Below are 27,896 nucleotides of genomic sequence, written 5' to 3' on the forward strand. Positions count from 1 at the left end.
GATGAAACATGCGAAGTTGCGGGGCTGCACCTGGAGTTTCAGACCTAACGCTGATACGTAGACGGTATGTGACCGTCAGTGTTGGATGAGAGGAATGTTGCTTCGTATCCCAAATTGAAATGCCATTGCATGCGCATCGTTGCGGCCGTGATCGCTGTAAGCTACGCATAGCGGTCGCCCCTGTGTGGCGTTTTGTGAAGCTTGCTCGAACATTCGCAGGGCCGGTGAAATTGATCCTGTGTATTCGAATTGCGCTGTCGCGACAACCTGCTAACAGGAGTCTGTTCGGTAGTAATCACTGTCTTGGTGTAAACATTGCAGTAACCAGGGTTGGCTGGTGTTTGACATATGCTCGGTCACTATGACGTCTGAAAGCGATCCACTTGGCTGGCGCTATGTATGTTGTCACATCAACGTTTCTCGTGATTTTACAGTAAGCTTTCTGCCCTAGCGATAGTAATAACTAAGCACTATACACCTGGTTTCCTTCGAACCACGTTCCCAATATCTTGGCTTTGAGTAATTCTTCCCCTTCCCACTCCATTTCCACCACACAGAAATCCGCCATCTTTCCAACTTCCAGACTTCCTACACGACCCTCAGCGAAAGAAGAATAAGCTGCGCCCTCTGTTGCAGCAGCTACTGCTTGGGTCAACTCAAGCTTGAAGTTCTCATTAACAGGCGCGTCACCCACGTGCGGTTGTCTCGCCGATTTACGGGTGGTTGCAACGTACAGGTTTGGCAAAGGTGCATAGGGTGCTGTAGGTGTATCTGAGCCGATAGCGAGCGGTGCGCCGTGTTCTGCGAAGTCGGAATATGCGAATGCTCGCTTCACTCGTTCGGGGCCAAGAAGTTTCGGCCACGCACGAAGAATGGCTGGATCGGAGTGTACTGGCTGTATGCTCGCTGTAATGCCCAGCTGGCCAAGTCGCTTTGCATCTTCCGGCGCGGTGAGTTCGAGATGCTCGATGCGGTGCCTTTGGCCATGGTTGCCATACTTCTCAAGGACATTGACAGCGTTGTGGACGGCTTGATCACCAATTGCATGCAATGCGCATTGCAATCCACCCTCGATTGCTTTTTTGACTACGGGATCGAGCATTTCAGGTGTCCAGATGGGACCCTCGAAATGACCATTAGACGTATAAGGTTCTGCTAACGCTGCAGTACAGGCATCAATGACTGATACGGAGTCAGTATATCTCTCACATTTATTTCGTCACAACTTACCTCCATCGCAGATGACCTTAATACCAACGATCCTTAAATCGGGGCTCGTCTTGTTATTGAACTCTTGACTCAGCTTAATAGCACGCTCAACTTGCTGCAATCGATGCTCTTCTCCATCGCCTGGCATGATGCACCAATGGGCAGCGACTCGCAACGGTAAACCTTCGGCAGATCGTAAAGCAAGAATAGCGTCCCAGGCATTTTCATCCATCGCCATATCGATACATCCAGTACAGCCAACCGCATGGTATGCTTTGATTGCAGTTCTCAAAGCCGCCATTTTCTCATCTAGTGGCGTGACCTTTGCTAGATATGGCCAGACGATCAAAAGCACGCAAGCTTCGCTCAAAAGACCCGAAGCATTCCCGTCGGCATCTCTTTCGATCGTTCCACCAGCCGGCACCTCCATATCCTGAACACCCATCTCTTTTAACGCTGCGCTGTTACACCAACACGAATGGATGTCCTTGGAATCTATGTATATGGGTCTTCCCCCAACGTCAAGATCGTCCAGCATGCTCGCCTTGGCTTCCCCGTTAGTCATGGAATGCATCCAGCCTTTACACAGTATGCGCGGTTTTTCTGGGTTCTCTTTTGCATATTGTAAAATGCGCGATCGAATCTCCTCCAGATCCTTCGCATGATCTAGATCAACTTTGTGCAGTGACTGACCCAGCATCAAAAAGTGCCTAGAAGTCGGTGTGCGAAGTTAGCACTTGTCTCGCAAATAGTCTGTAGGAAATCACTTGCATGTGCGCATCGATGAATCCAGGAAGCACATGCTTCCCACCAAGATCGGTCACTTTCGCACCAGCATCGTGGTATGATTGAACGACTGGATCGTCAGAACTGCCAACAAAGCTGACCTTGCCATTTTGAATGGCCAACGTTGTGTGAAACCGTGCTTCCGGTTGCACCGCGCCGCTGTTCAAGAATCGACCGTTGGTAAAAAGCGTAGTATTATGAATATCAGACATGACTGGAATCTGTAACTTGAGAAGATTGTGTTACACGAGTGACGAGGGGTAGCTATCTGATGGACGTGCATGTGGAGCCTTAGATCCGGTTCATCGCCGGTACCCCACCTTCAGCTATCCTTATCAGGCCTGCGCCCTACGCCTTACCATTCCACCCTCCGGTGTCGCCTTGAACTTGAGAAGCCAGCAGGTCGGCCAAATTGATCATGGCAAGCGTACCAGACAGTACAACATACGATGAAGCCCGGAACGGCGCCGCCGCGTATCTTCAATCGAGACTTTCGGCAAAGGATCATGTCACCGATGAGAACTTTGAGATACCCATCATTGATCTGACTCCCTCATTTTCTGTCTCTCTTGAAAGCCGTAAAGCAGTCGCAGCCCAAATTCGACAAACGTGTGAAACCGTTGGGTTCTTCTACATCACAAATCACCAGATCCCCGAAGCAGCCTGTAATGGAATCTTGCGCCAAGCCGAACGCTTTGTGCATGAGCTCCCGCAGAGTAAGAAGGAAGAGCTACATCTGAGGAACAACAAGTTCGGCCTGGGGTGGGAGCCAAGTGAATACACGTCGATCGCGGGTGACAAAGAAGAGAAAGAGGTGTTCAACTTCGCGTATGAGGCGGCGCTCGATCCTACTGGTGGCGATGGAAAATACAAAAATCTGGACGGGTCGACAGAGAAGGCCAACTTGTGGCCGAACGAGCAGGATTTGCCTGGGTTCTACCAGGTAAGTTGTACCTGAACGAAATGCATATGAGACGTCTACTAACTTCGTATCCTCACCTCTGCAGGGCGTCAAAGATTACTATGGCGCTGTAAGTCTTTTTGCATCCTCAACTCATCAAAGCGCCACGCGGGCATGCTAATTAGTAATTCTTAGGTACTTAGTCTCGCCCGTCATTTGTTCCGGCTGTTTGCGCTCTCGCTCGATCTCCCTGAAGACTACTTTGACTCTATGACCACACACCCTGGTGGCATCGCACGACTCCTCTACTACCCACCTCCTAGAACGTCTCTTACAAATAACCCTGTACCAACACAAGAGGAGCAGATTGGGCTCGGCGCTCATTCAGATTACGAGTGCTTCACGTTGCTCCTCACTTCCGAGACTCCAGGTCTCGAAGTTTTGAAGCCTTCCGGTCAATGGCATATTGCTTCGCGGGTTCCTGGTGCCCTAATCGTAAACGTCGCTGACTTTCTGATGCGCTGGACAAATGGGCTCTATAAGAGTACGGTGCATCGTGTCGTGAACAGGAGCATGGAGGCGAGGTATTCTGTGCCTTTTTTCTTCAGTTGCAACTATGATACAGTAATTGAGACGTTGCCAACATGCCTAAAAGAGGGTGAGGAAAATCGATGGAAACCGGTCAGGGCCGGACAGTACATTCTGGAAAGGTTGAATGCTACGACGGAATATGGTGCAGGCTTCCAACAGAATGGAGGGAAGTAATAGCAGGATCGCGAAGACGAAACCCGGCCATGGCATCTATGTTAGTGAAACAGCAATTGACAAAGTATGTATCAGATTCCTGCGCGAGGTGTCCAAAATTAGGAAGATTACAGGGGGAAACACGACGCCACTGGTGACATCATCGACGCGCTACTGACGCGACTTCTAGGAGTCCTTGCGCACCTCATCAACAACATTGCTCTGACAAACGCAACGAGCTTCGTCTCATGCAACATGGCGAATCTGACGAGCCTCTATCATCTGCAAAGTTGAAATCATATGGATCTGAAGTACAGCTCTATCTAGGAAACTTATCGTGCTTGTGCCAGGCGCCCAAATCATAAAGCCTGTGTTGCGAGAAGTGTTTACGGGGTTACGAATAACAACATCCACGATATTTGCAGCGTACTACTTGACCAGACTTACTGGGAATTGCACTCAAATGCGTACGAAGGACATAGTTCACAATCCTGGGTCAGAATGGTCCTTACTTTGGAGACTCCATCCAATCTAGGATCGACCTGACCTTCCTTACCGACACCGAGATGAACACGGGACACTATAACTAGGTTGGCAGTTACTACGTTGGTATCTCTCGCGTTCTTGACGAATGAGATGCGTCCCTTTCGTGCTGATGCGACCGAGCCATCTTGGTGCTCAATGGTCGACGCGCACAACGGTAACAGTACAGATACAAAAACCATTCAAACAAACTTCAGAGAGTTTCAGAATACTCACGGAACTTGAAACGGCTATAAAGATTCCCTATGCCACCTGCGAAGCGTAGAAAAACCGGCGGTGCGGAGATGAAGACGAAGACAAAGACCAGTGAGCGAAAGCCGCTCCCAGTGACTGTTCTCTCTGGGTTCCTGGTACGTGACAGCGAGATACATGTAGCCATATGCTGACAACAGTAGGGAAGTGGTAAGACGACCTTACTCAGGCACATCCTGCAGTCACCGGACCATGGCTTGCGAATCGCCGTTATCGTCAACGACATGTAAGGAATCTCCCTGTACGAACTGCGTGCGAGACGTAGGCTGACTCCATATGTGCGCCTTTCAGGGCATCGGTGAATGTCGACGCGAACCTCATCAGCCGTGGAAACAGCAAGAACAACAACGGGGAGGTCCGTGTCAAGGAGAAGGTAAGTCTTAACTATACAAACTGTGTATGAAACATGTACTAACTTCGTACCTCCGCGTCTGTAGATGATTCAGATGGAGAACGGTTGCATCTGCTGCACGCTCCGCGGCGACTTGCTGGTTGAACTTGCACGCCTTGCTTGGAACGAACAAGGATTTGACCATGTGGTCATAGAAAGCTCTGGCATCAGCGAGCCACAACAGGTTGCGGAGACTTTTACGACAGAGCTTACTGAGGCAATGATCGACGCCGAAGGGATGGAACCTGATGAGAAGGAGGTATTCGCCAGGGTGTAAGTTACTGGTAGATGTTGCTTTCCAAGGTTATTGCTGACTTGGATACTTGGATTACAGCGCGAAGCTCGGCGGTTTGAAGGCCATTGTGACCGTCGATACCATGGTAACTGTGGTGGACGCCTTCCGCTTCTTTTCCGAATTCGATACTGCTGAGTTCCTGCAAGACCGTTTCGGAAGGGACGAGGTACCAGACGAAGACCAGCGGACTATCTCCGATCTCTTCGCCGACCAGATTGAGTTTGCCAACGTTGTCATCGTCAACAAGATCGACAGGGCAGATAAAGCAACTCTGGGTCGTGTCAAAGGCTACATCAAGTCGCTCAACCCAAAAGCTAAGATCATCGAATCCAGATATTCCAAGGTAGATGTCCGCGAGATGCTAGTAAGTTGTAGCCGTATGGAATTGAAGTGAGATATATACTGACTTCAATTCTCCATATCTGCAGAACACGGGGATTTTCAACTTTGGTGAGGCTGTCGCAAGCGTTGGATGGCTGCAGTCGTTACATGAAATGACAGTCATGGATGTTCATGGCAAGAAGCGTATCGCGCCTAGGCCGGAAACACTGGAGTAAGCCACCTTTTATCCAACGCTGTGCTTTAGCTTATCCGTATCCAGGTATGGCATCGGATCTTTTGTTTATCGCGCCCGAAAGCCATTCCACCCACTGAAACTATACAAGCTCATCGAGGGCAAATTCATTCTTTTACAAGAGGAGGCCGAAGATGTGGATGACGGCGAAGATGACGAAGAGGAAGATGAAAATGTGGTTGATGGTTCATCTGAATCTGGAAGGGCCAGCGTCTCTGGGGACGATTCCGATGAGATGAGCGATGACGACGCTGCCCCTCCCATGGATGACAAGCAAATTCTGGCCAACAAGAAGGCATGTGCCTACTTCGGTGGCTTGCATCGAAGCAAGGGCATATTTTGGCTCGCAACGCGTCCCAACCAAATGGGCTCATGGAGCAGCGCAGGCGCAATGCTGACGCTCGGATCTGAGATGCCATGGTTCTGCTGCGTAGCTGAAGAAGACTGGGGAGCCGACGACGATACACTAAAGGCCATCAGGAACGATTTTGAGGGCGAGTGGGGTGACAGGCGACAGGAGATCGTTTTCATTGGGGAGAAGATGGATGTTGATGGGTTGACGAAAAAACTCGATGCATGCCTACTTACTCGCAGTGAGATGAAGAAATGGGAGGAGGTTATGCACGACGAGAAATCGGACGATGATGAGAAGGAAGAGACTCTGCAGGAGATTTGGGACGATGCTTATTGGGCCGAATGGCCACGTGCGCAAGATGAAGAGGAGCATGACCACGCTCACCATCATGGCCACAAGCACTGAGCAATGATGTGGGCGTTGGCAGTGTCAAGTTACAGATTGTATGGGAGGAACCAGACGCTAGCAGTGATGTCATTCACGCTAGGGGAGCTTCTAGCCGAAGATTCCGCCAGTGACCATCAGTTGGGCGCAGCTCTGGTTCCTTTATACATAAGCTTTTTACATGAGTATTGCGAGATGGAATATTTGACATAGAGAATGGAAATTTTGCTTAGTTTGAGAAGATCAAGCAGCTTGTTCATAGCTCTATTTGACAGACCAACTGTATTGCTCGAGTCGTTCAGCCTACGAAGGTAACGTCGTTCAACACCTGGCTGTTGAAGTTCGTTCAACGACTTCTCAAGATTTCGGAGAAACTACATTAGTATTTCCGCTAGTCGTTGATCCTGCAATTATTCACGCCCGTTACTATAGTGCTTGCCTAAAGCAGTTGCGGAGGCAAGCCCCCGCTTCAAATATGGCAATCCTTCCCCACAATCCCTCGAGCATGGCACATCTTATATAGGTCGTTGTATCAGCATGTTAACATTGGAACAAATCGTCTTCTTATTGCTATCCAAAATGGCGCTACCCTCAGTGTTTGTCGGACTGGCACTAGTCGGCTCCAGCTATGCGCTAGTGTCGCGAGATGGGACAGGCCGCCTACCTGCGATGGGTTGGAGTAGCTGGAACGAGTATGAATGCGCCATCAACGAAACCGTCTTCCTGGACACCGGTGCGCTCCTTATCTCCTTGGGATTGAAGGACCTTGGTTACAATTATGTTAACATTGACGATTGGTAAGAAGTTGTGAAGGATTGCGTGAGACATACGCTGACCTTGTATCTTCACCTCTGCAGTTGGAGTGACAAGGCATACCAGCGCGATAATGTTACAGGAAAGATTCGTCCAGATTACATCAAATTTCCAAACGGCATCAAACATACAGCAGACGAGATCCACAAGCTTGGACTGAAAATTGGTATCTACGGTGATGCAGGAGACAAAACATGCGGCGGGTATGCTGGCTCTCTTGGACACGAGCAAGTAGACGCGAAGACCTTTGCTGACTGGGGAATCGATTGTGGGCCAACCTAGTAATCACCAACATTCATTTACTGATTCAACGCAGATCTTAAATACGACAACTGCGCTGTCCCTGATGAATGGGACGACGAGTACCGATGGTGGCCAGAGAACTGGTTAGGTGGGCCGCCAGCCGAGAACCAGACTGCGGGCGGTGACGGGGAAGCCAGGCCTGTTGCCGCGCCCCCAGGATACGACTGGACGACGTCCAAGAGCTTTGCGCGTTACAAGATTATGAGTGATGCCCTAATTTCGACAAACCGTACTATTGAATACTCGCAATGTGCCTGGGGACATGCCCATATCGAGCAATGGGGTAACAGTACTGGTCACAGCTGGAGGATGTGGGGTGACATATATCCGGAGTGGCTTGACAAACACCAAGTAAGTATTTGGCATATACGACGCATACAAGGCGCACACTGACTTGATGATGCCATCTTTTTAGTACTCTTGGGGACTCATGCCTATCCTCAATCATGTGAGTGGTTCTCCTAGCATGGACTGCATGTGAGACAGGTACTAACCACGTACACCGGTCTTTAGGCATCCTTCTACAACAACGATACCGACTTCTGGGGACATGGCGACTGGGATATGCTCGAAGTGGGTAACGGAAACCTTACAGTCCAAGAAAGCCGTTCTCATTTCGCTCTTTGGGCTGCTCTCAAATCGCCTCTTATCATCGGTACCCCGCTTCATGGCATCAAACCTGAAATCTTGGAGATCTTAAGTAATCCGGAGCTCATCAGCTTCAATCAAGATCCAGTCGTAGGTGCTGCCGCCAAGCCCTATAAATGGGGTGTCAATGCAGACTTCACCTGGAACCAGACTCATCCGGCTGAGTATTGGAGTGGGTTGTCTTCCAAGGGAGTGCATGTCTTCGCGCTGAATACACTGAATACAACTCAAGCCAAGGTCATCGACTTCGCGGAGGTACCAGAGTTGGAAGCTGACGGTGAGTATACTGTCTTTGATTCATGGACTGGAGAGGAGCAGGGAAACTTCAAGGGGCGGTACGAGGCCGCTGTTGAGCGTCATGACACTATGGCCATCAGACTGGTTGAAACGAATGGGTCTAGCTCTGGGATGTCGCACGGTCAATTGTGAGGCGCGCAATACGAATGAAGAATAGCGTTGAGACGGCAGGAAAACGCGGGGGTCTGTGCGCTTTTGACGCGACGTCGACGTGTCGGACTTGGGCGTCATTAATTCCGGGTATATACATCATCAGGAAGGGCCTGCTGTGCATCTCATCTTCCAGCCACCTTTTTTTTTGTCGCGCCTTCCTCCCACGCATTGATGCTAACGCGTACACCTAGTGGTTGCTGATGCCTGTAGCTGATCAATAGCGAGTTCACAGCTAAAGAGCCAGAACTTGGTTCGTACCGATGATGGCGGCGACACCACCACCCACGATTTAGGACTTGAGCGTTTCTTGGGGCACATCAGTCTCTCCTGGTTTCATCGTCACTGGATGCTCCGGGAAGTCGGACTACCATCAGAAGCCATCGCGATGTGTGGCGCAAAGTCGATTGAGTTCCAAGAATTCGTGCGTCGCGTTGAAAGTCTGCAGCGGTCGTCTCTAGCTCCTTCGATAACTTTCGCCTCCGATGACAAAGTAGTGGTCGAACGCCTTCGGCCCATGGCGAACCTGCAACTCTCTAATCGAGGACAGTCCCTTCTCAGGTCAATTATGGATCTCCTGTTTGGCTTTACCGCAGCACGTCAACAGCCAACAAATGCGCATCGGTGCCTCGACTACGCTTGGAGAACGCGTCTATCAACCTTTTACTTTGCCGCAATGTCGACGCGAACTCTACAAGGTACGTTATAGTGGATGACTGTTACATTCCGCAGCTCGTTCGTGGTCACGCCCAACCTGCGCTTGCTCTAGAGGACCTCAGCCCCTCCAAAGTTGTGAGAACTTCCACCCAACGTATACGAGAAGTAGTTGGTTCTCGTGATTTGTAGAAGCAAGATGTTCTAAGAGTGATGGCAGAGCGACATATAGTGAGGATGTTTGTGGGCATGCGAGCTAGTGCCAGATCCACACTGCGTCATTTACAACGGACTTGCGTTCGTAACAACCGGAACGTGTCCAGCATTATATGAGCGGGGTAACGCATATCTCGTATTGAACGACTTGCTTGTTGCAAAGCCACGGCATCGGGATGCAGATCTCATTCTCCGAGGCTAAATACAACAGGATATTCTCCGGATCTACTCCGGACTAAGTGGCGTGGAGAATCTACCCGATATGCAAGACATCAAGCGACAAGTCTAGGATCTGCACAGCGCTGATCGAGTAAAGAATGCGGGGTGTTCCGCACTCGGTTTTCAACAGGCTCAGGTACAATTTGATCCATCAATGAGAGTCTGGATCGACGTATGTATGGAGCTAAGAACTCAGGTACATAACCTTAGTACTTTCGCAATTCAATCGATGTTCGCAGTCTGATCTCATCAACAACAAACGCCTCAGAGCACATATCAACCCAGATGTTGATAGTAGCGATCCTGGCAGTTGTTCCGGGGGTTATTCCCTTGGTAGTAGCGAACAGCACTCGCCTCTGGTACAAAGCTCCTGCCGACTCGGATGCATGGACAGATGCAATACCGATAGGGAACGGCCGTCTCGGCGGCATGGTGTTTGGGATACCCGTACAAGAACGCATACAATTGAACGAAGAGACTGTCTGGTCTGGTAGCCATCGTGACCGTCTAAACCAAGACAGCTCGCAAACAGTCTCAGAAGTTAGAGATTTGCTTACACGAGGTCAGGCTGGGGATGCAGAGAAGCTGGCGAACTTGGGCATGATGGGCAAGTAACATCTCTGTACCGAATTCATGCGAGATCAATACTGACTTAGTGCACCTGTCTTTAGGCACACCCCAAAGTTGTAGGAATTACCAACCACTAGGAGACATGGACATCTTCTTTGATGGCACTAGCGAGTACGATAACACGACGTACGAACGTTGGCTGGATCTTGAGACTGCTGTGGCTGGTGTAAGGTTCAATGTCAACGAAACAATTTACGAGCGAGAGGTCTTCGTGTCAACACCGGACGATGTTCTTGTGCATCACTTTCGAACAACCGGACCTGATAAATTGTCATTTCAAATACGCATACACCGACCGGAGGATGGTGGCAACGAGGCCTCAGACCAAGATTGGAACGAAAACGGTGTCACATACATGACTGGAGCGACCGGTGGCGTCGATCCTATTGTGTTCACAACAGCTTTGGCAGTAAACACTGATGGTAATGTCAAAACGCTTGGTGAATTCATTGTTGTCGAAAACGCTACGGAAGCGACTGCTTTCTTCACTGCTTCTACCTCATATCGGCACAACAATACACGGATGGCTGTGGACAGCACTATGCAGCTAGCTCGCTCCCGCCCGTACACCGAGCTTCGAAAGCGTCATATCGGAGACTATGCGCCACTCTACAACGCTAGTATTCTGGAACTGAATGGATCTGATGCGGAAGCTAGTAATCTACCAACAGACGAGCGAATCAACGCTACACGCGAAGGTTCCATTGATCCAGGGTTGACCGCCCTATCATACAACTATGGTCGCTACCTACTGATATCGTCATCGCGTAATGGGACGTTGCCTGCAAATCTTCAAGGCATCTGGAACAAAGAGTTCGCACCGCAATGGGGCTCCAAGTACACCGTCAACATCAACCTTCAGATGAACTATTGGCCAGCCGAAGTCACTAGTCTATCAGATCTACATGCACCCCTGTTTGACCTTCTAGAGATCATGCGTAAGGACGGTACACATACCGCTAATGAAATGTACAATACCACTGGATGGATGAGCCATCATAACACTGATCTTTGGGGGGACACTGCGCCTGTCGACAGGTGGCTACCAGCCACGTACTGGACCTTGTCTTCCGGATGGCTTGTTACGCACATACTGGAGCATTATTGGTACACTGGCGACAAAGACTTTCTAGTTTCGAAGTTGGCGACAGTCTCCGAGGCCATCGAATTCTACCTCAACACACTACAGCCATACAGCATCAACGGGACGGAATATCTTGTGACCAATCCATCGGTATCCCCGGAGAATACTTACATCGGTTCGGACGGGAAATCATATCACTTCGATATCTCGCCGACATGCGATGTCGAGATCCTCAATGAACTATTCACAAACTACATTCGTGCGGTTGCCACCCTCAATAATGCCACCACAAACACATCTTTCCTCAGTCGCGTCCGAGAAACCCAAGCCCGGCTTCCTCCATATCGCTACTCGACGCGTTATCCTGGCACGTTACAGGAGTGGATGCAAGATTACGAACAAGCAGAACCAGGCCACCGCCACGTCTCGCACCTATACGCCCTATATCCCGGTACCCAAATCCTTCCACCCGGTGCTCCAGGCTACAACGCCAAGCTTTTCAACGCCGCGGCTGCGACTCTCGAAGACCGACTTTCTCACAACGGCGCTGGAACGGGATGGTCGCGCGCATGGACAATCAACTGGTACGCGCGGCTACAAAACCGCACAGCGCTGGCAGAGAACACGTACCAGTTCTTCAACAGCAGTGTTTACAACAACTTGATGGATGTGAATGAGGGCGTTTTCCAGATCGATGGGAACCTGGGCTTCGTTAGTGGTGTTGCGGAAGCGCTACTCCAGTCGCATATTGTGGATGAGGAAGGCGTACGGGAGGTATGGCTACTACCTGTGCTGCCCGAGCAATGGAACTCTGGGAGAGTGTCTGGGCTTGTGGCTAGGGGTGGGTTTGTGTTTGACATTGAATGGGTAGAGGGCAGAATCAGCAGGATGAAGATTCTGAGCCGTGTCAGTGGCGTCGTAGTGATCCAATATGACGGAGGATCCGAAAATGGCACAGTAGCTGGTGAGATGACTACGGCGAGTTCTGGGGTGATTCAAGCGGTTTCTGGTGGGAAGATAAGGCTGGACACAAAGGCGAGCCAGACGATGGAATATGAGTTCATGTGGTGAGCACAGCACTTATGATCCTAGTTCAACGCACTCTCGCGATAGCAATACATAATGCACGTCGGTTTGTGCAACTCTGAAAATTCGGGATAGAGTCGTTCGCAGTACCACAAAGCGTTCTGTGGAATGCGCATGTACTAGCTGAGGGGCCTTCAGCACGCACCTCCGATGCCTTGGACGACTAAGACTACGCTGGGTACCTCCTCGCGCATTCTACGGCTCTACCATGTCCTCCAGGCATCTACTAATGTTAATTGGAAAGCAAGCTGATGCAAAGCTCGGTCCAAACCATTATTTATTAACGCTGAGCGCGGGTGTTCGACTAGAAACCGACTTCCAACAAGCCTATAAACACCACGTCCAATCGATTCCTACCAAAATTTGCGCACCGATTGACAACAGTCCTTCCAGCTACTCAAATTTCTACACACCGTTACCCCACCTTGGTGCGTTAAGGATTATGCCCATCAAACACCCGGAGATGATACCAGCGCAAGGGAGAGTGATGATCCAGCCCATGTAGATCCATGCAACCATGCGCCAGTTGATCGTTCTCCACGTACCATTACAAAGACCGACACCAACAGTGGCGCCAGTAATACACTGAGTAGTCGAGACAGGGAGCGCAAGCTTGGTAGCCAAGATCACAGTGATCGCCGCGCCCAACTCCATCGAGAATCCACGTGCTGGCGAGTGCAGAGTAATCTTATTTCCAAGAGCTCGCATGATGTTGTAGCCGTAAGTCCAGAGACCAACAACAATACCGGCACCTCCGAAGGCGAGAATCCAGAGGGGAACAGGAACCTTGCTGGAGATCTCGCCGGTTGACCAGATGAAATAGATGGCCGTGTATGGTCCGATGGCGTTGGAAACGTCGTTGGCCCCATGAGCAAAAGAGGCAGTAGATGCAGTCATGATTTGCAGGAAAGAGTATGTGTATTCAGCTCTGTTGTCGTAGTGCTCGCCAGTAGCGTGGACCTTCTCGATATCGCCAGACAGGAAATCTTTGTGGCTTTGTTGAGAAACAACATCTTGTTCAACACCGTGGAAGACTGCATACTTGATCCACCAGAAAGCAACGGCGGGGGTGTACCATGGACCCAGGGGAGGCTGCTTCTTAGGTGTTGAGAGTTGCTTCGCAGGAGTGGCAGTAACTCGATGAGTAGATTCGATAGGGACAATATCAGAGTCGGAGCTAGTGGCCTTCGCGGTTGTAGAGTGAATGGCATCCTTCTCAATGTCTTCGTGTATGGGTCGACCTTCTCCAGCGCGCTTTGCCTCGAGCTCCTCCGCGGTAAGATGTCCGGCATAGAAGTCAGGGATGTTGCCAACAGCCATACCCTCTGGACGTGGGGTGGGCTCGGGGCGGCGGAGGAGGAGAGGACCTTGAATTACTTGCCAATCCTTGAGTTCCCAGTCACCCTTGATGATGCGACGGTACAGGAAGGGAATGAAGACTTCGGTTTGAAGGTCAGCAGACAAACTAGGGCAACTGAGTGGCCTGAGGACTTACATGTAGCAACCACAAGGGCAACGACTACACCAACAACGATGGAAACCCACACAGCTTGGATGTCGGTAAGGTCTATCTTCGCAGAACCACCCTTCCAGCAGATGAGGAGTGACAGCAGGAAGGAGGTGACGAAGAAGTAGACTGGAACCATGAAGAAAGCCTTATAAACCGGATTGTTGCGGCGCATTACACCGTACTTGGTGATCAAGAATATGATAGCACCAAAACCACCGGAGATACCAGGAGCGATACCCCAGGCAGCGAAGACCTGAGATACACCTTTGAACGACCAGTTGATCCCTTGGGGGCCAGAAGCGGCAATACCAACACCGATGACACCACCCATTATCGAGTGTGTTGTGGATACAGGCATGGTAAAGCGTGTGGCAATTGTGAGGTACGTCGCAGATCCGACAATGGCACACATCATGCCCAACATGAGCACTGATGGGTCCTAAATTTTCATGTACGGATCAGCCAATGATTCACATTCGTTTTGTTGGCATCGCTGAACTGTATCCCTGCTGGCGACGAGGCGAGCTCGGTTGCACTTGCGGTGAGGGGATACTACTCACATCTTCGAACAGTTTTGTGCTAATGACCTTGGTTCGGATGGTATCAGTGACGCGAGAACCGACCAGCATCGCTCCAGCGAACTCCATCACGGAGGCAATGCACATGGCTTGCTTGAGAGACAATGAACGACTGGCCACAGATGTGGCGAATGAGTTAGCTACATCGTTGGCTAGAGTTTATGATCAGTAAAGTTTACTCATGTGCTTGATGTATTCAAAACAAACCTCCAATGTTCCACGCATCCAGAAATGCGAAGATTGTGCCAATGGCAAAAATGTAATCGAACTGTGGAAGGGCCGGCATCTTGATGACCTATGGTCCTAATGGACTAGTGGTGCTGAACGAATACTGCTTGAGTTTCACCTCGACGAGACACGATACAATATATATAACTACCATGCCAACGTATGTTGGGATCTCGTCATTCAGCCATGGAGAACCTTGTAACGCAGTACTTTAGGCTTCCAACCAACCAGCGCTCGTAGTCGTCTCATGTGCGCCTCCAAAACATCATCTTGGGAGTGGCACGGCGCCAGGAAAGCCTCGTCAGCCCGGGTACGCTTCTGGGCAGCTTGGACGATATGGTTCTCACTGAAACCCAGAGGCTGGTTGGGGCTTCCAACGATGGGTGCTGTCCTATTTGGCATCTCCGCCGACATGTAATTGTGTAGGATGGGAGGATTCGCTTGGCGCCAGGATTCCGCTCGAGACTAGTGCCCGCTTTGGGTTAGCTGTGGTGGTGACGAAGAGCCAATCGCAACTACCACCTGGAGCACGGGTTGTCCATGATAATCGTGGACGGTATAGAAGGAGAAAGTAAGACCAGAGCGGGGATCTTGGAACCAAGAGTAGTTCGAAACCAATAAACCACTTAGGTGTCCTGTCCTTGCCGAACTTCCGTGTTTTCAATACTGGATTCAAGACAGCGATCGCGAATACCAAGGGGCGTCCAGGAGCTGAATACATGGAAGGTGTCTGGAAATGCATGAGATGTTCCTTGCTCCACATGGGTCACCACACCACCGGCGTACTTGGTTGTCGACCATAGGATCATATGAGCTGATCGTTGGTTATGTCTATAACAGGAAGGCGATATGTTCCGCTCCAAAATCGAAAATTTGAGTTCTTTCCCTGGTCAGCTTCAAATAGCTTCTCAGCCGGTCCCTGATTGGAACGAGGTTGAGATTGGGGTATTGACCGCCTGTGTTTGTCCTGATGTGATCATGGATGCCTCAAGCCTGAGAACTGGTGCACTGTACATCCAGAGCACGCGAGCTCGGATGAAGACCTGTAAAAACTACGAAAAAAGCCCGCTGACAATCAGAGGCATGATAAGGTCCACACTTATGCGCCTGGCCACTCGTACGAACATGCAACAAATGACAAGAGGCGCCAATGTGGCTGTCTTGTCAGTACAAGCGCGCTTGGTAGGAACGCCCTGCTGGAACGATATCTAGCCAAGACATGATATGCGCCCATTTAGTGGACTGATGTTCCATTGTCGAGAACCTGCGGGCCCTAAGGCGCATACTGGGTGAGGCGTATGTGTCTTGGTATGTCCAGTAGACTGTCGATGCCCAGTTTTTCGAGGACTCAGTCGATTGTATACGAGAGGAAAAACGGCGGTCAATTCGCGCCGTATTGGATGGTTCTCCATACTCCTTGCTTCGTGCACATCAACATGGAAAATGGGAAGCATATACATGCCGGCGTGTATAGAATCGGATTGACCAACTGTATTTGCTCCTCGAGTACGATACATACACTTGTTTGGTCTGTTTCAGGCACAAAGAGAGATCTGAAAACTCACAGGAATATCGTCGTACTTGAACCCGTACCAGTCTTCATGGGCATCCTCCGATTTGTAGAGCGAGGAGATAGGATACGATGTTGGAACTGGTGAGCACGCAACGGCGCATGAGGTTCGCTCGTGTAATATCCCACAATGGCCATACTTATTAGGAAATGGAGACGCGATCATATTTGGTTCAGGGCAGCGGAGGATTCCGTCAAGAGCAAGCGTGCATGGGTACTTCAGTACGCGCAGACTATTTGGTTATCATATATCCTGCTTTCCGAACCTTTTTTGAAGATTTCGAGTTACGCTGTGTCGTCCTATCGAGGGGTTCGGCGAAGGCAAGGAATCGGACAGGAGCTTTGAGGTGGTTTATGAATGTAAGACAGCTCCGTGGACGATGAAGCTTGAGAGAAGTGTTGAAGGCGGGGAGCGCTAAGCCCAAGACAGGTGCAAAATGGAAAGCGCGCGGCCTAGCGCGAAATCGCGACGAAAGCGCGTCCTTGTCTCCCCTAGCGACGACGTGCCTGCCCCTCAAGCAACACCAACCCTCACGATTGACAATACACGACACATAGAATGGCGGACAGACAAACACCTTTTTCCATCAGTCTCTTCGGCAGCCAAGCCGGCGATGGCCCTCAAGATGCAGCTGCGCCTTCGCGCGTACAGCAGGCGCTCGTCGACTTTATCATGGACTTTACTCTTGACAACATCTTTGTCTACCGGTAGAGAAGACTGTTCAATGCACCGGATGCGCTCCTCTAACTAGTCGCAGAGATCAAATACGCGAGAACGTGCTCTTGAAGCAGTACTACTGCGATATCGATGTCGCGCATCTCATCAGCTACAGTCCAGAGCTTGCACACGATCTCAGACAGAACCCAGCAGAAATCATACCCCTCGTATGTGGCACAGCTCAGCGTTGCATGTGCATGCTGACAAAAACTAGTTCGAGTCCGCATTAAAGTCGTGCACACAGCGCATTGTTTACCCCTCACAAAAGAACATTCAGCTCCCTGAGCACCAGCTGCTCCTCCACTCGAACGCTTCTGAACTTTCAATTCGCGACCTGACCGCAACCAACGTTTCCCAACTCGTTCGCATACCCGGCATCATCATCGGTGCCTCGACGCTCTCGTCCAAATCAACAGCGCTCGCCATACGATGCAGGAATTGCCAGCACGAAGAAATCCTTCCTGTATCAGGTGGCTTCTCAGGTGTGTCTCTCCCAAGGACATGTGGCAGGAAGCGAGGAGAGGGGGAGAGCGGAGAACAGTGTCCGCTGGACCCTTACTATGTCATGCACGAGCGCTGTCAGTTCATCGACCAACAAGTGCTCAAGCTGCAGGAGGCGCCCGATCAGGTTCCAGTCGGTGAACTACCACGACACATCATGATATCTGCAGACCGCTATCTGGCGAATCGTGTCGTCCCAGGTACACGGTGCTCGGTCATGGGTGTCTTTTCTATTTACCAGCAAAAGGGTTCTAAACGTGCTGGCAATGCCGCAGTAGCCATTCGTAATCCATACATCAGGGCAGTTGGCATTCATGCAGAAGTCGACCACGGCAGCAAAGGCAATGCTGTCTTCACTGAGGAAGAGGAGCAAGAGTTCTTGGAGATGAGCAGGAGACCCGATATCTATGAGGTCTTTGCACGTTGCATCGCGCCCTCCATCTACGGAAACCAGGACATCAAGAAGGCTATCGCTTGTTTGCTCATGGGTGGTGCGAAGAAAATTCTGCCGGACGGAATGAAGCTTCGTGGAGACATTAACGTGCTCCTCCTTGGTGATCCTGGTACTGCCAAATCTCAACTCTTGAAGTTCGTTGAGAAGGTCTCGCCAATCGCAATTTACACTTCTGGCAAAGGATCCTCAGCAGCCGGTTTAACAGCATCTGTGCAGCGCGACCACAATACACGAGAATTCTACCTCGAGGGTGGTGCCATGGTCCTAGCTGATGGCGGCGTAGTGTGTATCGACGAATTTGACAAGATGCGCGATGAAGATCGAGTAGCCATCCACGAAGCCATGGAACAACAAACCATTTCCATCGCCAAAGCAGGCATCACCACGATTCTCAACTCGCGAACCTCGGTGCTAGCAGCCGCTAACCCTATCTTTGGTCGCTACGATGATATGAAGACACCTGGTGAGAACATCGACTTCCAGACTACCATCTTGTCACGTTTCGACATGATCTTCATCGTGCGCGATGAGCACGATCGCGGTCGTGATGAGCGGATAGCAAAGCACGTCATGGGCATTGCGATGGGCGGTCGAGGTGTTGAAGAGACAGTGCAGGCCGAGATTCCAATCGAGAAGATGAAGCGCTACATCACATACTGTCGGCAAAAGTGCGCACCGCGTCTGTCGCCCGAGGCGGCAGAGAAGCTTTCCAGTCACTTTGTTAGCATTAGGCGGCAAGTGCATGCTTCGGAGATCAACGCAAATCAACGCTCGAGTATTCCCATCACTGTCCGTCAACTAGAAGCTATCATTCGTATTACCGAGTCGCTAGCCAAGTTGTCGCTGTCGCCCATCGCAGACGAGTCACATGTAGATGAGGCAATCCGTCTTTTCCTCGCTTCTACCATGGACGCAGTAAATCAAGGTGAAGGCCAGAGCTCGAAGGAGCTTATGGATGAAGTCAACAAAGTCGAAGAAGAACTCCGACGACGTATGCCTATTGGATGGCAAGTCAACCTGTCTACGCTCAAGCGTGAGATGGTGGATGGAAAGGGTTACTCGGAGCAAGCACTTGCTCGCGCACTGCATGTCATGAATGCACGTGAGACGATCAGATGGAGACATGGCGGTAGTGTAGTGTTCAGGGCGAGCGCATAGGCTAAGGACATGATTTGAATGGGCGAAATGGCGTCTAGCGTTTGTGGTGTTTGCATATGTGCTGTGGGTGCTTTGAGCAGAGTTTTCGGGCAGGGCGCACACTGGAAGTGCTTCACAACGAGGTTCATGGAGCGTTGGCAACGCAGAGCTGTATTACGACGTCTTTCATCGAGATGTTCCCTGGATAATTCCACCAGACGTTTTCTCTCTCACGCTATATAAGGCTGGATACCCAGCATGGGTACTGTAGGTCATCTATACTGTCTTTACCCGCTCTACTAGTGTGAAGGGAGTATCGAGATACAGCCCTTGAACTTTGAAGATGCCGACATACACTGTTATGGCATTGACTATGCCATGGAACTGTCCGCTGTCGACCGTTCGCTCTATTCCCAGAGCGCGATGGGTCCTTGGCATGCTGTCTTGCATGACGAGTCGCTTCCGCCGCTCGCTGGTGGTGGCATGAGTTGTCGGAGTGAAGAGTTGATCCGATCCGCTCCGAGCTCGGCGTCGCTCGGGGAAAGTCGTCGGCTGATGGTTCGATCTGATAACCCAGGATCTTCATCTGATAACACTCGTCCACCTCATTCGTACCTCACGCTGCAGGACGTCAACATGTCCAACGACGCTGCTGCACCCGAGAACGCCAACACTCCGGTTTCAGATCACAATTACAGTGCTGTTTCATCGCCCGCAGCATCTCCTGAAGGCAGTGCATTCGGGGCTGCAGGCTCTGATGACCGCCGCTCCTCTACCAGTCGACGTAAGTAGCGCTTTTGCTTTTGCCGTGTACCTTGTGCCAGCGGTTCGCCGCGGCTGTCGGCTGCAAGACATGTCGCAACCGCGTGTCTGGCCCTCGCCCGCTTCACGACAACTGACAGCCGCCCAGACCTCATTCCAAAGGCCCAGCCGACCTCATTGACCGCCGCCACGTTGTCTGCCACCAGCAACACAAATGGCCCCTGCCTGTCGGGCGGGGGCCCTGCGAGCAAGCACCACACCGTCCCGCCCCGCCCCAAGCCCGGCCGCAAGCCTGCGACTGAAGAGCCCGAATCTAGGCGGAAGGCTCAGAACCGTGCATCGCAGCGCAACTTCCGCGAACGCAAGCAGAAGAATGTCCAATCCCTGATTGAGACTGTCAACAGAATAACCCAAGAGATGAAGGATAACAGCAGCGCGTACGAACGCTCCTTGCAACATATGCAAGAGCAGGTACACTACCTCGAAAACCGTAACAGAGCGCTAGAGGAAGAGTTGAAGATGTACAGACAAGCCGGTACCCCAGATACTCAGGGCCTTTCCATGAACCCTCAGCATGCGTCTCACGAGGAAAAACACGAGTTTGATATGATGCGTGGAATCCCACCCCACGATCAGCCACTTGAGAACATGCAGTCAGGCTGTGACCGGTGCACCCCCGAACATTGCGCATGCCTCGCTGATCTTACCCATGACTTGCAGTTCTCGGGCGAGGCTATGACCGGAATTCTTCGCGATGGCCATGAGGACTTGGAAGACGAAAAGCATCCTCACGTGGAATATGAGGTCGACTTCACCGAGAAGTTCAAGACGAAGCACCACCCCGCTGCATTTGCGCCCCCAGTGGAAGAGGCCAAGATTACAGACTGTGGCTTTTGCGAGGGACAGAAGGACATATGCATATGCGACCCTCCTACTCGTGTAGACAGTGCCGACGAGTCATCCTCATTGGCGCATAAGCCGAGCGGCTCCTCGGGCAAAGACGTCAAGCCTAAGATGGCTATGACTGGACCAGGCTCTTGCGCTGATTGCCAGTCAAATCCCCAGCAGCGAGCATGGTGTCAAAGGGTTGCTCAGCTCCGAAGTGAAGAAACCCCTTCGAGTTCACGTCGCAATTCAAGCAAGAGCAGCTCGCTCGACGTAATGGAACCCAAGGTCTCCACTAGCATTGACATGAGGGCTGGTTTCTCATCACCCGTGGGTACTGGAAGAACGGTCGGTTGCAGCGAAGCCTTCAAGCTACTCGACGGCCGCGTCTCAACGGACCCGAACGATATGGACTGGCGTCAACTGAAGCCCGTTCCACAGACATTTGCACGACAAGAGGCTCGCAGAGACACATTCACCATGGAACCCGGCATGTACAGTGCGATGGAGCTAGATGCAAGCAGCATTCTTACTACTCTTCAACACGCCCAGCGCCCTCTGAGGCCACGCCCGTCTGACGGCCCCCATGCACCACTGATCGAGGAAGCTGAGGAACGGCGCAGAGCGTCTTATTCGCCCATGACCAAGGTCGAGGACCATGCCATGCTTGATGCTGTTTCGCATTACAATATCGGCCGATAGCACTCTGCTCACTCCAGTGTTTGATCTACCACACATTTCCTCTAGCACTTCTGTCCATCATTTGCGGTGCTGGCATGCACTTCAATTTATATGTTGTCCTGCATCATCTCTCATGTGCATAGAGCCATGAGCAAACTCCCGAGTCTGAACGCTCTTTACGATGCAAGGACGGGGATGATACCCTTTTACTTTTCAAAACCTTTCCTACTAGTTCTGTAGAATATGCAGGTGGTTACTGCAACCAACGACTAGATTAATGACGAATTGAGACGAAACTCCCAACGCAATCGGCGTTGATGATCACATGATACTCTGCGATCGATATGTGTACTTGCTCGTGACTATCGCTCTATCCTGTCTTGCTCTCAGCTCCTGAGGAGCGAGTCGAACAGCCGTCCGTGCTCAATTTCGCGGCTTGGCTAATCAGCGTGTGGCTTTGGCAATCAGACCATCACGGAACTTGCATTTCCATCTTCCGAGTTCAGACCGTCATTCTGACTCGACATCAGCCACTTAAAACAAATCTGTCTACGCGTACACTATAGAGTTTACACCGCCAATATAGGCTGGAGATGGTTCGGGGCTGGCTTCGCGCTGTGAATGGTGACAGAGGATTCCGGCTTCGCATCTTATCTGATGATCTGATAAAAATTCTGCTGCGCTAGTCCTTGAAAAAGCAAGGCGAGCTGCGTGCGGGGAAAGCCTTCACCCGCGCCCTCGTCCTAAGAAATACAATGAGAACAATGTAGCACCATGCCGGTCATTGAAGAGATCAAAAAAAACTAGCAATGCACCATATCGAAGTCTGGGACGCGTCCTCGCAATTTACCAACTTCCGAACTTCCCTTCCGCACTACACTCCACTGGGAGATCGTCTCTCCTTGCCGATATCCAACATCGGCCTTTCTATATTCCTTTGCACATGCCATCATCCCTTGTCCGCTTCCTTCTTACTCTCTCTCGACAGCATCGCTACTTCTTCGCGCCATTAACAACAATCTCGTTTCCTTGTCCAGTCCATTGACCATGCGGTCCAGCCCTTACAGCAACCTACAACACCATGTTATACTTTATTCCAGATACACTAATCGTTCTAGCAAGGGAGCCACATACCTGCACATCGACCCCCCATCGCTGCGCGTTCGTAAGAGCAACATTGGCAGCTTCTTGCTCTAGAGTTGTTGCGGCCTGTGCCAGCTTGCCACCTATTGCACAAAGTTCTCCACCTAGCTTATTGAGGTCGGCGGCGAGCTTGAGGAGGCTGTCTGGGGTGTTGTGCGACATTTTCAGGAATATAGGTGGGTTATTCGTGAAGTTGTAGATATAACTATTAGTCAACTCGATCTTGAGCTACCAACGTGCTGATTGTAAGTTATGATCACGAGCGAAGATGTTAAGGCTGGTCGATAGTCGAGAATTAGAAGAGCAAGGAAACCAACATGTAGTGATGAGGTCGTACGTAGCAGCGGTGATATAAAGTGCTGGTTTGTTTGCTCACCTAGATTACCGCGTCAGTCAATGAACGAGCATTCCATGTTGGCGCGAACACTGCCAAAACAACGATGCTGAAACTCATAGACGAGCAAATTCGCCGGCGTCACATTCCAAGAATTCAATGGCTGAATGATTGTTTAGTCTTCACACGCAATGTTCGCTACGTGCGTGCTAGCATCAGCGCGATGTTTATGGAAAGTATTTGAGCTTTCAGTGTAGCTCAAATCATTGGTAAGACATATTATAATCAAACCTTTGTCCATTACAGATACTATATTCGAACGATTCTCACCCAGACACAATGTCATCTTTCTCAAACAGACACGCACTCGCGCCCACCGTGGCTCAACGGGATGCAGATTACCGGTACAGCCAGCAACTCACGAATTTGCTTAATGAGATTACCGAGCTCAACAAGACTATTGGTGAGACAGCTGCGGAATACCGACGTCAGTCAATACCGCCATGTGTGTCGCTACCACTGACGCGTACTAGGCGAGATCTCGATACAAGCCCGAGCAATGACATGTCTCAATATGAAGGTGATGTGAATCACGTACATACTTGATCCTGTAATCAAAGTAGATGCTATCACGGCGGAAAGGATGAGCAGGATGTTTCCAGAGATTGCAGAGTTCTTTACACTTGATTGAGGCATGGAACATAGTTGAGAGCACATCTTGAAGGTACTATGGTTCGACATGTAAGATGAAGAAATCACAAAGTTGATGATATAGTGCTGTATTTTGATATCATAGTTCTCAACCAAGTCTAGGATCGTTCTTGAACAGAGCAAGACGCGCAAGTCGCCTTCGCTCTGGTGCACTAACTGGAATGACTTTCTCTCCTCCAGTTTCTTCCAACTGTTGTGACTCCTCCGTCGCTTGACTCGCGTTTTCCCCTGCCGTCTGAAGGTTTGCTTCCACTCTTCTCTGCACATCGTGCATGTACAATCCCTCATCCATTTCTTCATCTTGGTCTCCCACAGTCAACTCACGCACCTCTTTATCGAGCTTCATCTTAGTCTCTCGTACTATCTCCGCTTTTCGTTCTCGAAGTGCAACTTCACGCCGTGCTAGCGCTTCGCGGGTCTTTTCGCAATTCGCCAGTTCGGCTTCTATGAGGCGAAATTCAGCGTCTGGTGTAAGAGATATTGGGGCTGTTGTAGCCACCGCTTGAGGGGGGCGGAGGGGTATGCGTAGCGCCGGATGTGTAGAGCTATCTTCTTTCAATGGTTTTGGATGCATGGTCGGAACAGAAAGAGGACCATTGGGGTTCTCTTCTGGTCGAAGCGCCGTGTTTCGTTCGTCGAGCAAAGGTTCCAGAACGCCGTCTTCTGCATTTTGCTCACCTCCGGCTAGAGCGCGCGACATAACGGGGTGAATAAGGTATGCTAATGAGATGGTCATGAGTTCCGCTTCTTGTAGCAGGCAGCAGGGCTAGAGGTCTCGAACGCATGGGCAAACCGAGGAGTTAATTTGCGTTTGCTATGACTGTTGGTCACTGTGGACGCACTGGCTTGCGGTGTGAATAGTGTGCTATCACACTGTATAGTTATAGTATGTTTGCTTGGACTCAGATTCTGTATATTGGTTTACGTTACACACTGAGGGCTTGCATGCTTTCACGTGAACCGCTCAGCGAGTACCACGAATGCGGTATCTACGCCATAGACTCTCTTCGCATTGTCGCTAGTATATCCAACACAGCCTGTCTTGTATCCTTCTTCTTTAGATTCTTCACCAATACATCCTGCTCGCTTTCAGGTGCCATGCCGGCCGTTTCAGGCACCCTCCTATCGAGGTTGGTCGGAAATGGGTCTAAAGTAAGCGTATCAAGTCAGTATGTGTCTCGAAAGCAGACCTATAGACACATTACTCACATCCTTCTGCGACAACGCTCACGAGGGCTCTAAGTTCGTCGCTGAGCCCTTCCTTTTGATACATCGTGGACATCGCATCCCACGTCTTTTCGACAAGTGCGTATGTATCGACAGACTCCATTGGTTTACCAAAGGCTGATCTATATTGACACATATGAAGTCAGTGTTTGTCTTACATGCAGCTTGTAAAAGAAGATATCTTACGATATTTGCAGCAAGTTGGCTGATCGATTGATATCGGCCGAGTCATTCTGTCCCGCGGCATGGAATAAAGCTGGATTGAAGAACAGCCCGTCACCCATCTCCAGTGGCATAGATACATACTTCTCCAGAAAGTAGTCTGCAAACTCCGGAATACGATACGCCATGTAACCCTCCTCGAACTTTTGACTGAACGGCAAAAGCCTAGTCGGCCCACTCTCTACCGGCATAGCGGAGTGCGCGACTGCTCCCTGAAGTGTGAGAAACTGCGATGCAACTTGCATTGCCTTGGGAAACCTCTCGCACGACTGATTGTCTTGAAACCCAATATGGTAGTCTCTATGAGAGATCTGAGCCTTTGCGCCCGGCTTCACGATGTTGACTTGTGAAGTCAGGCGATGATGTGGACCCAGCCATGCCTCAGAAATTAGCGGCAGCCATGGGTTTGCGTAATATGTTGCAAACGATTCCGGATCTTGTAGGCAGTGCTTTGAGAGTGAGTTCCAGATGCGATCGTTTGCTCCAGCTCCGGCAAAGTGGTCACCGCGTTTGCCAGCCACTTTCTTTTCTTCTGCGATAATGTTTGCGTAAACCCTATTTACTTTTTCAAGCAGGGAAGTGTCTTTGTACAGATCCTTGGTGACGAACACCCCTGGCCCCGAAAGCAGGATGTGATACCATCTGTAATTTGGTGTATGCAATCAGTAGATGTCTCAAATTCACTTCGTAAGTAGGAGTTACGTACTCATCTTGAAGCGCAGAGCGCTCCTCTGGACTGAGCGAGTGGTAATCGGGAAGGTGGTAGATGGGTACATTCAATTCGACAGCTTTCGCAAGCGGATAATGACAGGGCACAGACTCTGTTGTGAGCTTCTTGAAATCGTCCAACGATGGTGGTTTCTTAACAGAGAACAGCCGAGGTCCGATCGGTGGTTGATCGTAACCACTGTGGCTGTTGGACTGTCCGTCTTTCGTGGAGTGCATTGTGGGCGTTGTCTCGAATGAAAAATATCGTGCTGAACCTCATATTTAAGTTGTGATCACGCGTAGTAACAACAATCGCTGACATCCGCAACTGGCAATCCCGCCCGCGAGCGGTCGTTGTTGCTCTATAGGAAAGCGGAGGTGCGGGTTTGCCCCACTTGCGCTACCAGCCTCTTACGCCCTTCTGTCGCGATGTCATCGTCTTCATCATCTTGACTTGGAAACGCTGCTTACCGAAAGAGTCCGGTACGGCCTCTGCCAGATGCGATACATAACCGGCATATAGCCGGGGACTCGACAAATCTCACAATGCCCGAACACCAATAGCGATCGACGGTTAAGGGTCGACCAATGCCGGCATCTATAAGCGCATAGCATGTCCCATAACAGCGGGACGTGTTAAATGTTACTCAAGAGTTTTCGGAAGTGTTGTTCTTTCTTCGACTATGCTATTAGTAGGCTCTAAAAATCGTAGAACCAAAACTCATCAATACCGTCGCTCTGTACGCTGGTGTCCTCATAACATCAACCGTGAATCGTCTCCATGGAACATTGTTCCATTAATGGAGATTCCGTACATCACATTGACGAGGATGTGGAAAAAAATGGACGTCGCGAAAAGACGGAGAGTACGTCATGCTATCGAAGATCATGTTATTGTGACTCGCGAGATTCCTTTTTCACCATCGCATTTCTATCACGATCGCCGTACACGCTGCGAATTCTGCAATCGCGGTGACCCGTTAGCTTCTTGATTAGAATCCCATGTTTCATGTTCCTTCAAACGAAGGTATAAAGAGTACGTAGTTCCAAGAATGATCAAAGTGATTGGAAAAGGAAAGAACTAGCGCTTCGTGCAGATGTCGTCAGCATACACGGACCAGCATCCTTATCATCCGGCTTTGTCTAGACCTCTAGATCCAGTAGTTCTGTGAACTTAGCGCTCAGACTCTCCGTCTTCTTCACTGCCTGTTCGTATCGCTCAATCTCACTTCCTACCCACAGGTGCCTCTTTTCCACCGGAAAGTCACTCTTGACTCTAGCTAGATCGTTCTTCAATTGTTCGAGTAATTGAACAAAGCGTTTGTTATCTTTCGACCGACTTTCCTCTGTAATCTCAGTGCTGCAGACCTCTTGAACAAAATCCAGGATATTCGCTAAGGTAGCAGCACAGGCGCTAAAAGGGCCATGGTGTTGAGGCTCGGAGGGGTGTAGTTCGTTGTAATTCACCATGGTTATCGGCGTAAGACTCGCTTGGGTAGCTTGAAGCTGTTCGTTCTGGTAACCAATGGTTTGAGTTAGAGGACTTTGTAGAAGTTGAGTTTATGATTCAGGAAAAAGAATTCTGGAAACCAGGAGAGTACTCTGCAGCCAATTTGAGGCCGAAGCTCAATAGGAATTGAAGTCACTGTCGTTTTAATGTGGCAAGACAATGCACGTGAAGTGATGTAGTGACTACTGTACATGGCTCTTGGAGGCGAGACTACCTCCGTTGTTTGTGAATATCGACTTTTCCTACGAGTATATGATACCGCACAATTCACACCCAACTTTGTACAGAAACACAATCTAACTGTGTCACTCAGAATGGCAGAGAAGAAAAGTAAGCATGTCGTCTCGAGGTCTTAACGTCTATCTCTTAGACATCTGTGTAGACAGCCATCTCCACATCGTACATCTTCTCCCACACAAGGACAATGACGAGGTGTTGTAACAACAGCCGAGAGCCGTTCACGAGAAAGTGATTCGTGCTCTC

General features: G+C 50.3%; 13 protein-coding genes across 13 annotated transcripts; 7 read left to right on the forward strand and 6 right to left on the reverse strand.

The window, feature by feature from the left end:
* Positions 1-401: 401 nt before the first annotated feature.
* CC77DRAFT_1039146 (amidohydrolase family protein) lies at positions 402-2,248 on the reverse strand. The gene is made up of 3 exons (XM_018527146.1): positions 1,981-2,248; positions 1,231-1,919; positions 402-1,182 (listed from the first exon to the last, which is right to left on the reverse strand). The coding sequence occupies exons 1-3, from the start codon at positions 2,205-2,207 to the stop codon at positions 464-466; spliced, it is 1,635 nt and encodes a 544-aa protein (XP_018388019.1). The 5' UTR covers positions 2,208-2,248; the 3' UTR covers positions 402-463.
* Positions 1,974-4,152, forward strand: CC77DRAFT_741431 (Clavaminate synthase-like protein). Its single transcript, XM_018533009.1, has 4 exons — positions 1,974-2,938; positions 3,003-3,026; positions 3,092-3,725; positions 3,831-4,152. The coding sequence occupies exons 1-3, from the start codon at positions 2,414-2,416 to the stop codon at positions 3,659-3,661; spliced, it is 1,119 nt and encodes a 372-aa protein (XP_018388020.1). The 5' UTR covers positions 1,974-2,413; the 3' UTR covers positions 3,662-3,725; positions 3,831-4,152.
* CC77DRAFT_1087078 (cobalamin synthesis protein) lies at positions 4,090-6,809 on the forward strand. The gene is made up of 7 exons (XM_018529445.1): positions 4,090-4,533; positions 4,579-4,661; positions 4,727-4,808; positions 4,873-5,099; positions 5,161-5,485; positions 5,550-5,674; positions 5,723-6,809. Exons 1-7 carry the CDS (start codon positions 4,429-4,431, stop codon positions 6,453-6,455), a joined length of 1,680 nt encoding a protein of 559 aa, XP_018388021.1. The 5' UTR covers positions 4,090-4,428; the 3' UTR covers positions 6,456-6,809.
* Positions 6,810-7,013: 204 nt separating this feature from the next.
* CC77DRAFT_1029668 (alpha-galactosidase precursor) lies at positions 7,014-8,627 on the forward strand (the record flags this gene model as incomplete). The annotated part of the gene is made up of 5 exons (XM_018526536.1): positions 7,014-7,231; positions 7,292-7,515; positions 7,564-7,901; positions 7,966-7,998; positions 8,064-8,627. 5 exons carry the CDS (start codon positions 7,014-7,016, stop codon positions 8,625-8,627), a joined length of 1,377 nt encoding a protein of 458 aa, XP_018388022.1.
* Positions 8,628-8,811: 184 nt separating this feature from the next.
* CC77DRAFT_741699 (hypothetical protein) lies at positions 8,812-9,826 on the forward strand. Its single transcript, XM_018533010.1, has 2 exons — positions 8,812-9,343; positions 9,520-9,826. The coding sequence occupies exons 1-2, from the start codon at positions 8,995-8,997 to the stop codon at positions 9,630-9,632; spliced, it is 462 nt and encodes a 153-aa protein (XP_018388023.1). The 5' UTR covers positions 8,812-8,994; the 3' UTR covers positions 9,633-9,826.
* Positions 9,827-10,163: 337 nt separating this feature from the next.
* Positions 10,164-12,519, forward strand: CC77DRAFT_931389 (hypothetical protein; the record flags this gene model as incomplete). The annotated part of the gene is made up of 2 exons (XM_018534207.1): positions 10,164-10,345; positions 10,419-12,519. 2 exons carry the CDS (start codon positions 10,164-10,166, stop codon positions 12,517-12,519), a joined length of 2,283 nt encoding a protein of 760 aa, XP_018388024.1.
* Positions 12,520-12,939: 420 nt separating this feature from the next.
* Positions 12,940-14,908, reverse strand: CC77DRAFT_1029670 (phosphate-repressible phosphate permease-like protein; the record flags this gene model as incomplete). The annotated part of the gene is made up of 4 exons (XM_018526537.1): positions 12,940-13,973; positions 14,030-14,483; positions 14,605-14,774; positions 14,830-14,908. 4 exons carry the CDS (start codon positions 14,906-14,908, stop codon positions 12,940-12,942), a joined length of 1,737 nt encoding a protein of 578 aa, XP_018388025.1.
* Positions 14,909-16,909: 2,001 nt separating this feature from the next.
* Positions 16,910-19,500, forward strand: CC77DRAFT_1018618 (DNA replication licensing factor mcm5). The gene is made up of 3 exons (XM_018524657.1): positions 16,910-17,128; positions 17,179-17,305; positions 17,353-19,500. The coding sequence occupies exons 1-3, from the start codon at positions 16,980-16,982 to the stop codon at positions 19,249-19,251; spliced, it is 2,175 nt and encodes a 724-aa protein (XP_018388026.1). The 5' UTR covers positions 16,910-16,979; the 3' UTR covers positions 19,252-19,500.
* CC77DRAFT_1018619 (hypothetical protein) lies at positions 19,321-19,690 on the reverse strand. The gene has a single exon (XM_018524658.1). The coding sequence runs from the start codon at positions 19,666-19,668 to the stop codon at positions 19,507-19,509; it is 162 nt and encodes a 53-aa protein (XP_018388027.1). The 5' UTR covers positions 19,669-19,690; the 3' UTR covers positions 19,321-19,506.
* A 128-nt stretch (positions 19,691-19,818) lies between these two features.
* Positions 19,819-21,886, forward strand: CC77DRAFT_1018620 (hypothetical protein). Its single transcript, XM_018524659.1, has 2 exons — positions 19,819-20,014; positions 20,141-21,886. Exons 1-2 carry the CDS (start codon positions 19,867-19,869, stop codon positions 21,577-21,579), a joined length of 1,587 nt encoding a protein of 528 aa, XP_018388028.1. The 5' UTR covers positions 19,819-19,866; the 3' UTR covers positions 21,580-21,886.
* Positions 21,887-22,291: 405 nt separating this feature from the next.
* On the reverse strand, positions 22,292-22,863 carry CC77DRAFT_1093096 (hypothetical protein; the record flags this gene model as incomplete). Its single annotated transcript, XM_018529662.1, has 2 exons — positions 22,292-22,629; positions 22,693-22,863. 2 exons carry the CDS (start codon positions 22,861-22,863, stop codon positions 22,552-22,554), a joined length of 249 nt encoding a protein of 82 aa, XP_018388029.1. The 3' UTR covers positions 22,292-22,551.
* Positions 22,864-23,834: 971 nt separating this feature from the next.
* CC77DRAFT_1087094 (hypothetical protein) lies at positions 23,835-24,446 on the reverse strand (the record flags this gene model as incomplete). Its single annotated transcript, XM_018529446.1, has 1 exon — positions 23,835-24,446. One exon carries the CDS (start codon positions 24,444-24,446, stop codon positions 23,835-23,837), a length of 612 nt encoding a protein of 203 aa, XP_018388030.1.
* A 190-nt stretch (positions 24,447-24,636) lies between these two features.
* Positions 24,637-26,366, reverse strand: CC77DRAFT_958913 (hypothetical protein). The gene is made up of 4 exons (XM_018535556.1): positions 25,902-26,366; positions 25,160-25,837; positions 24,956-25,095; positions 24,637-24,893 (listed from the first exon to the last, which is right to left on the reverse strand). The coding sequence occupies exons 1-4, from the start codon at positions 26,138-26,140 to the stop codon at positions 24,736-24,738; spliced, it is 1,215 nt and encodes a 404-aa protein (XP_018388031.1). The 5' UTR covers positions 26,141-26,366; the 3' UTR covers positions 24,637-24,735.
* Positions 26,367-27,896: the final 1,530 nt, after the last annotated feature.

The sequence above is a fragment of the Alternaria alternata genome (genome assembly GCF_001642055.1).
Source record: "Alternaria alternata strain SRC1lrK2f unplaced genomic scaffold CC77scaffold_6, whole genome shotgun sequence".
In the NCBI taxonomy this organism is placed as follows: Eukaryota; Fungi; Ascomycota; class Dothideomycetes; order Pleosporales; family Pleosporaceae; genus Alternaria; species Alternaria alternata.

Coding starts and splice junctions, on each gene's coding strand:
- CC77DRAFT_1039146 (XM_018527146.1), bottom strand. CDS start 2,207: ATGTCTGATATTCATAATACTACGCTTTTTACCAACGGTCGATTCTTG. Junction 1,920..1,980: donor GGATTCATCGATGCGCACAT/GCAAGTGATTTC, acceptor ACCGACTTCTAG/GCACTTTTTGATGCTGGGTC. Junction 1,183..1,230: donor TAAGGTCATCTGCGATGGAG/GTAAGTTGTGAC, acceptor ACTCCGTATCAG/TCATTGATGCCTGTACTGCA.
- CC77DRAFT_741431 (XM_018533009.1), top strand. CDS start 2,414: ATGGCAAGCGTACCAGACAGTACAACATACGATGAAGCCCGGAACGGC. Junction 2,939..3,002: donor ATTTGCCTGGGTTCTACCAG/GTAAGTTGTACC, acceptor TCACCTCTGCAG/GGCGTCAAAGATTACTATGG. Junction 3,027..3,091: donor TCAAAGATTACTATGGCGCT/GTAAGTCTTTTT, acceptor AGTAATTCTTAG/GTACTTAGTCTCGCCCGTCA.
- CC77DRAFT_1087078 (XM_018529445.1), top strand. CDS start 4,429: ATGCCACCTGCGAAGCGTAGAAAAACCGGCGGTGCGGAGATGAAGACG. Junction 4,662..4,726: donor GCCGTTATCGTCAACGACAT/GTAAGGAATCTC, acceptor TGCGCCTTTCAG/GGCATCGGTGAATGTCGACG. Junction 5,100..5,160: donor AAGGAGGTATTCGCCAGGGT/GTAAGTTACTGG, acceptor CTTGGATTACAG/CGCGAAGCTCGGCGGTTTGA.
- CC77DRAFT_741699 (XM_018533010.1), top strand. CDS start 8,995: ATGCTCCGGGAAGTCGGACTACCATCAGAAGCCATCGCGATGTGTGGC. Junction 9,344..9,519: donor GTCGACGCGAACTCTACAAG/GTACGTTATAGT, acceptor GAGTGATGGCAG/AGCGACATATAGTGAGGATG.
- CC77DRAFT_1018618 (XM_018524657.1), top strand. CDS start 16,980: ATGGCGGACAGACAAACACCTTTTTCCATCAGTCTCTTCGGCAGCCAA. Junction 17,129..17,178: donor GACAACATCTTTGTCTACCG/GTAGAGAAGACT, acceptor AACTAGTCGCAG/AGATCAAATACGCGAGAACG. Junction 17,306..17,352: donor CAGCAGAAATCATACCCCTC/GTATGTGGCACA, acceptor GACAAAAACTAG/TTCGAGTCCGCATTAAAGTC.
- CC77DRAFT_1018619 (XM_018524658.1), bottom strand. CDS start 19,668: ATGCCAAGGACCCATCGCGCTCTGGGAATAGAGCGAACGGTCGACAGC.
- CC77DRAFT_1018620 (XM_018524659.1), top strand. CDS start 19,867: ATGTCCAACGACGCTGCTGCACCCGAGAACGCCAACACTCCGGTTTCA. Junction 20,015..20,140: donor CCGCTCCTCTACCAGTCGAC/GTAAGTAGCGCT, acceptor ACAGCCGCCCAG/ACCTCATTCCAAAGGCCCAG.
- CC77DRAFT_958913 (XM_018535556.1), bottom strand. CDS start 26,140: ATGCACTCCACGAAAGACGGACAGTCCAACAGCCACAGTGGTTACGAT. Junction 25,096..25,159: donor GCCAACTTGCTGCAAATATC/GTAAGATATCTT, acceptor GTGTCAATATAG/ATCAGCCTTTGGTAAACCAA. Junction 24,894..24,955: donor GAGCGTTGTCGCAGAAGGAT/GTGAGTAATGTG, acceptor CGCTTACTTTAG/ACCCATTTCCGACCAACCTC.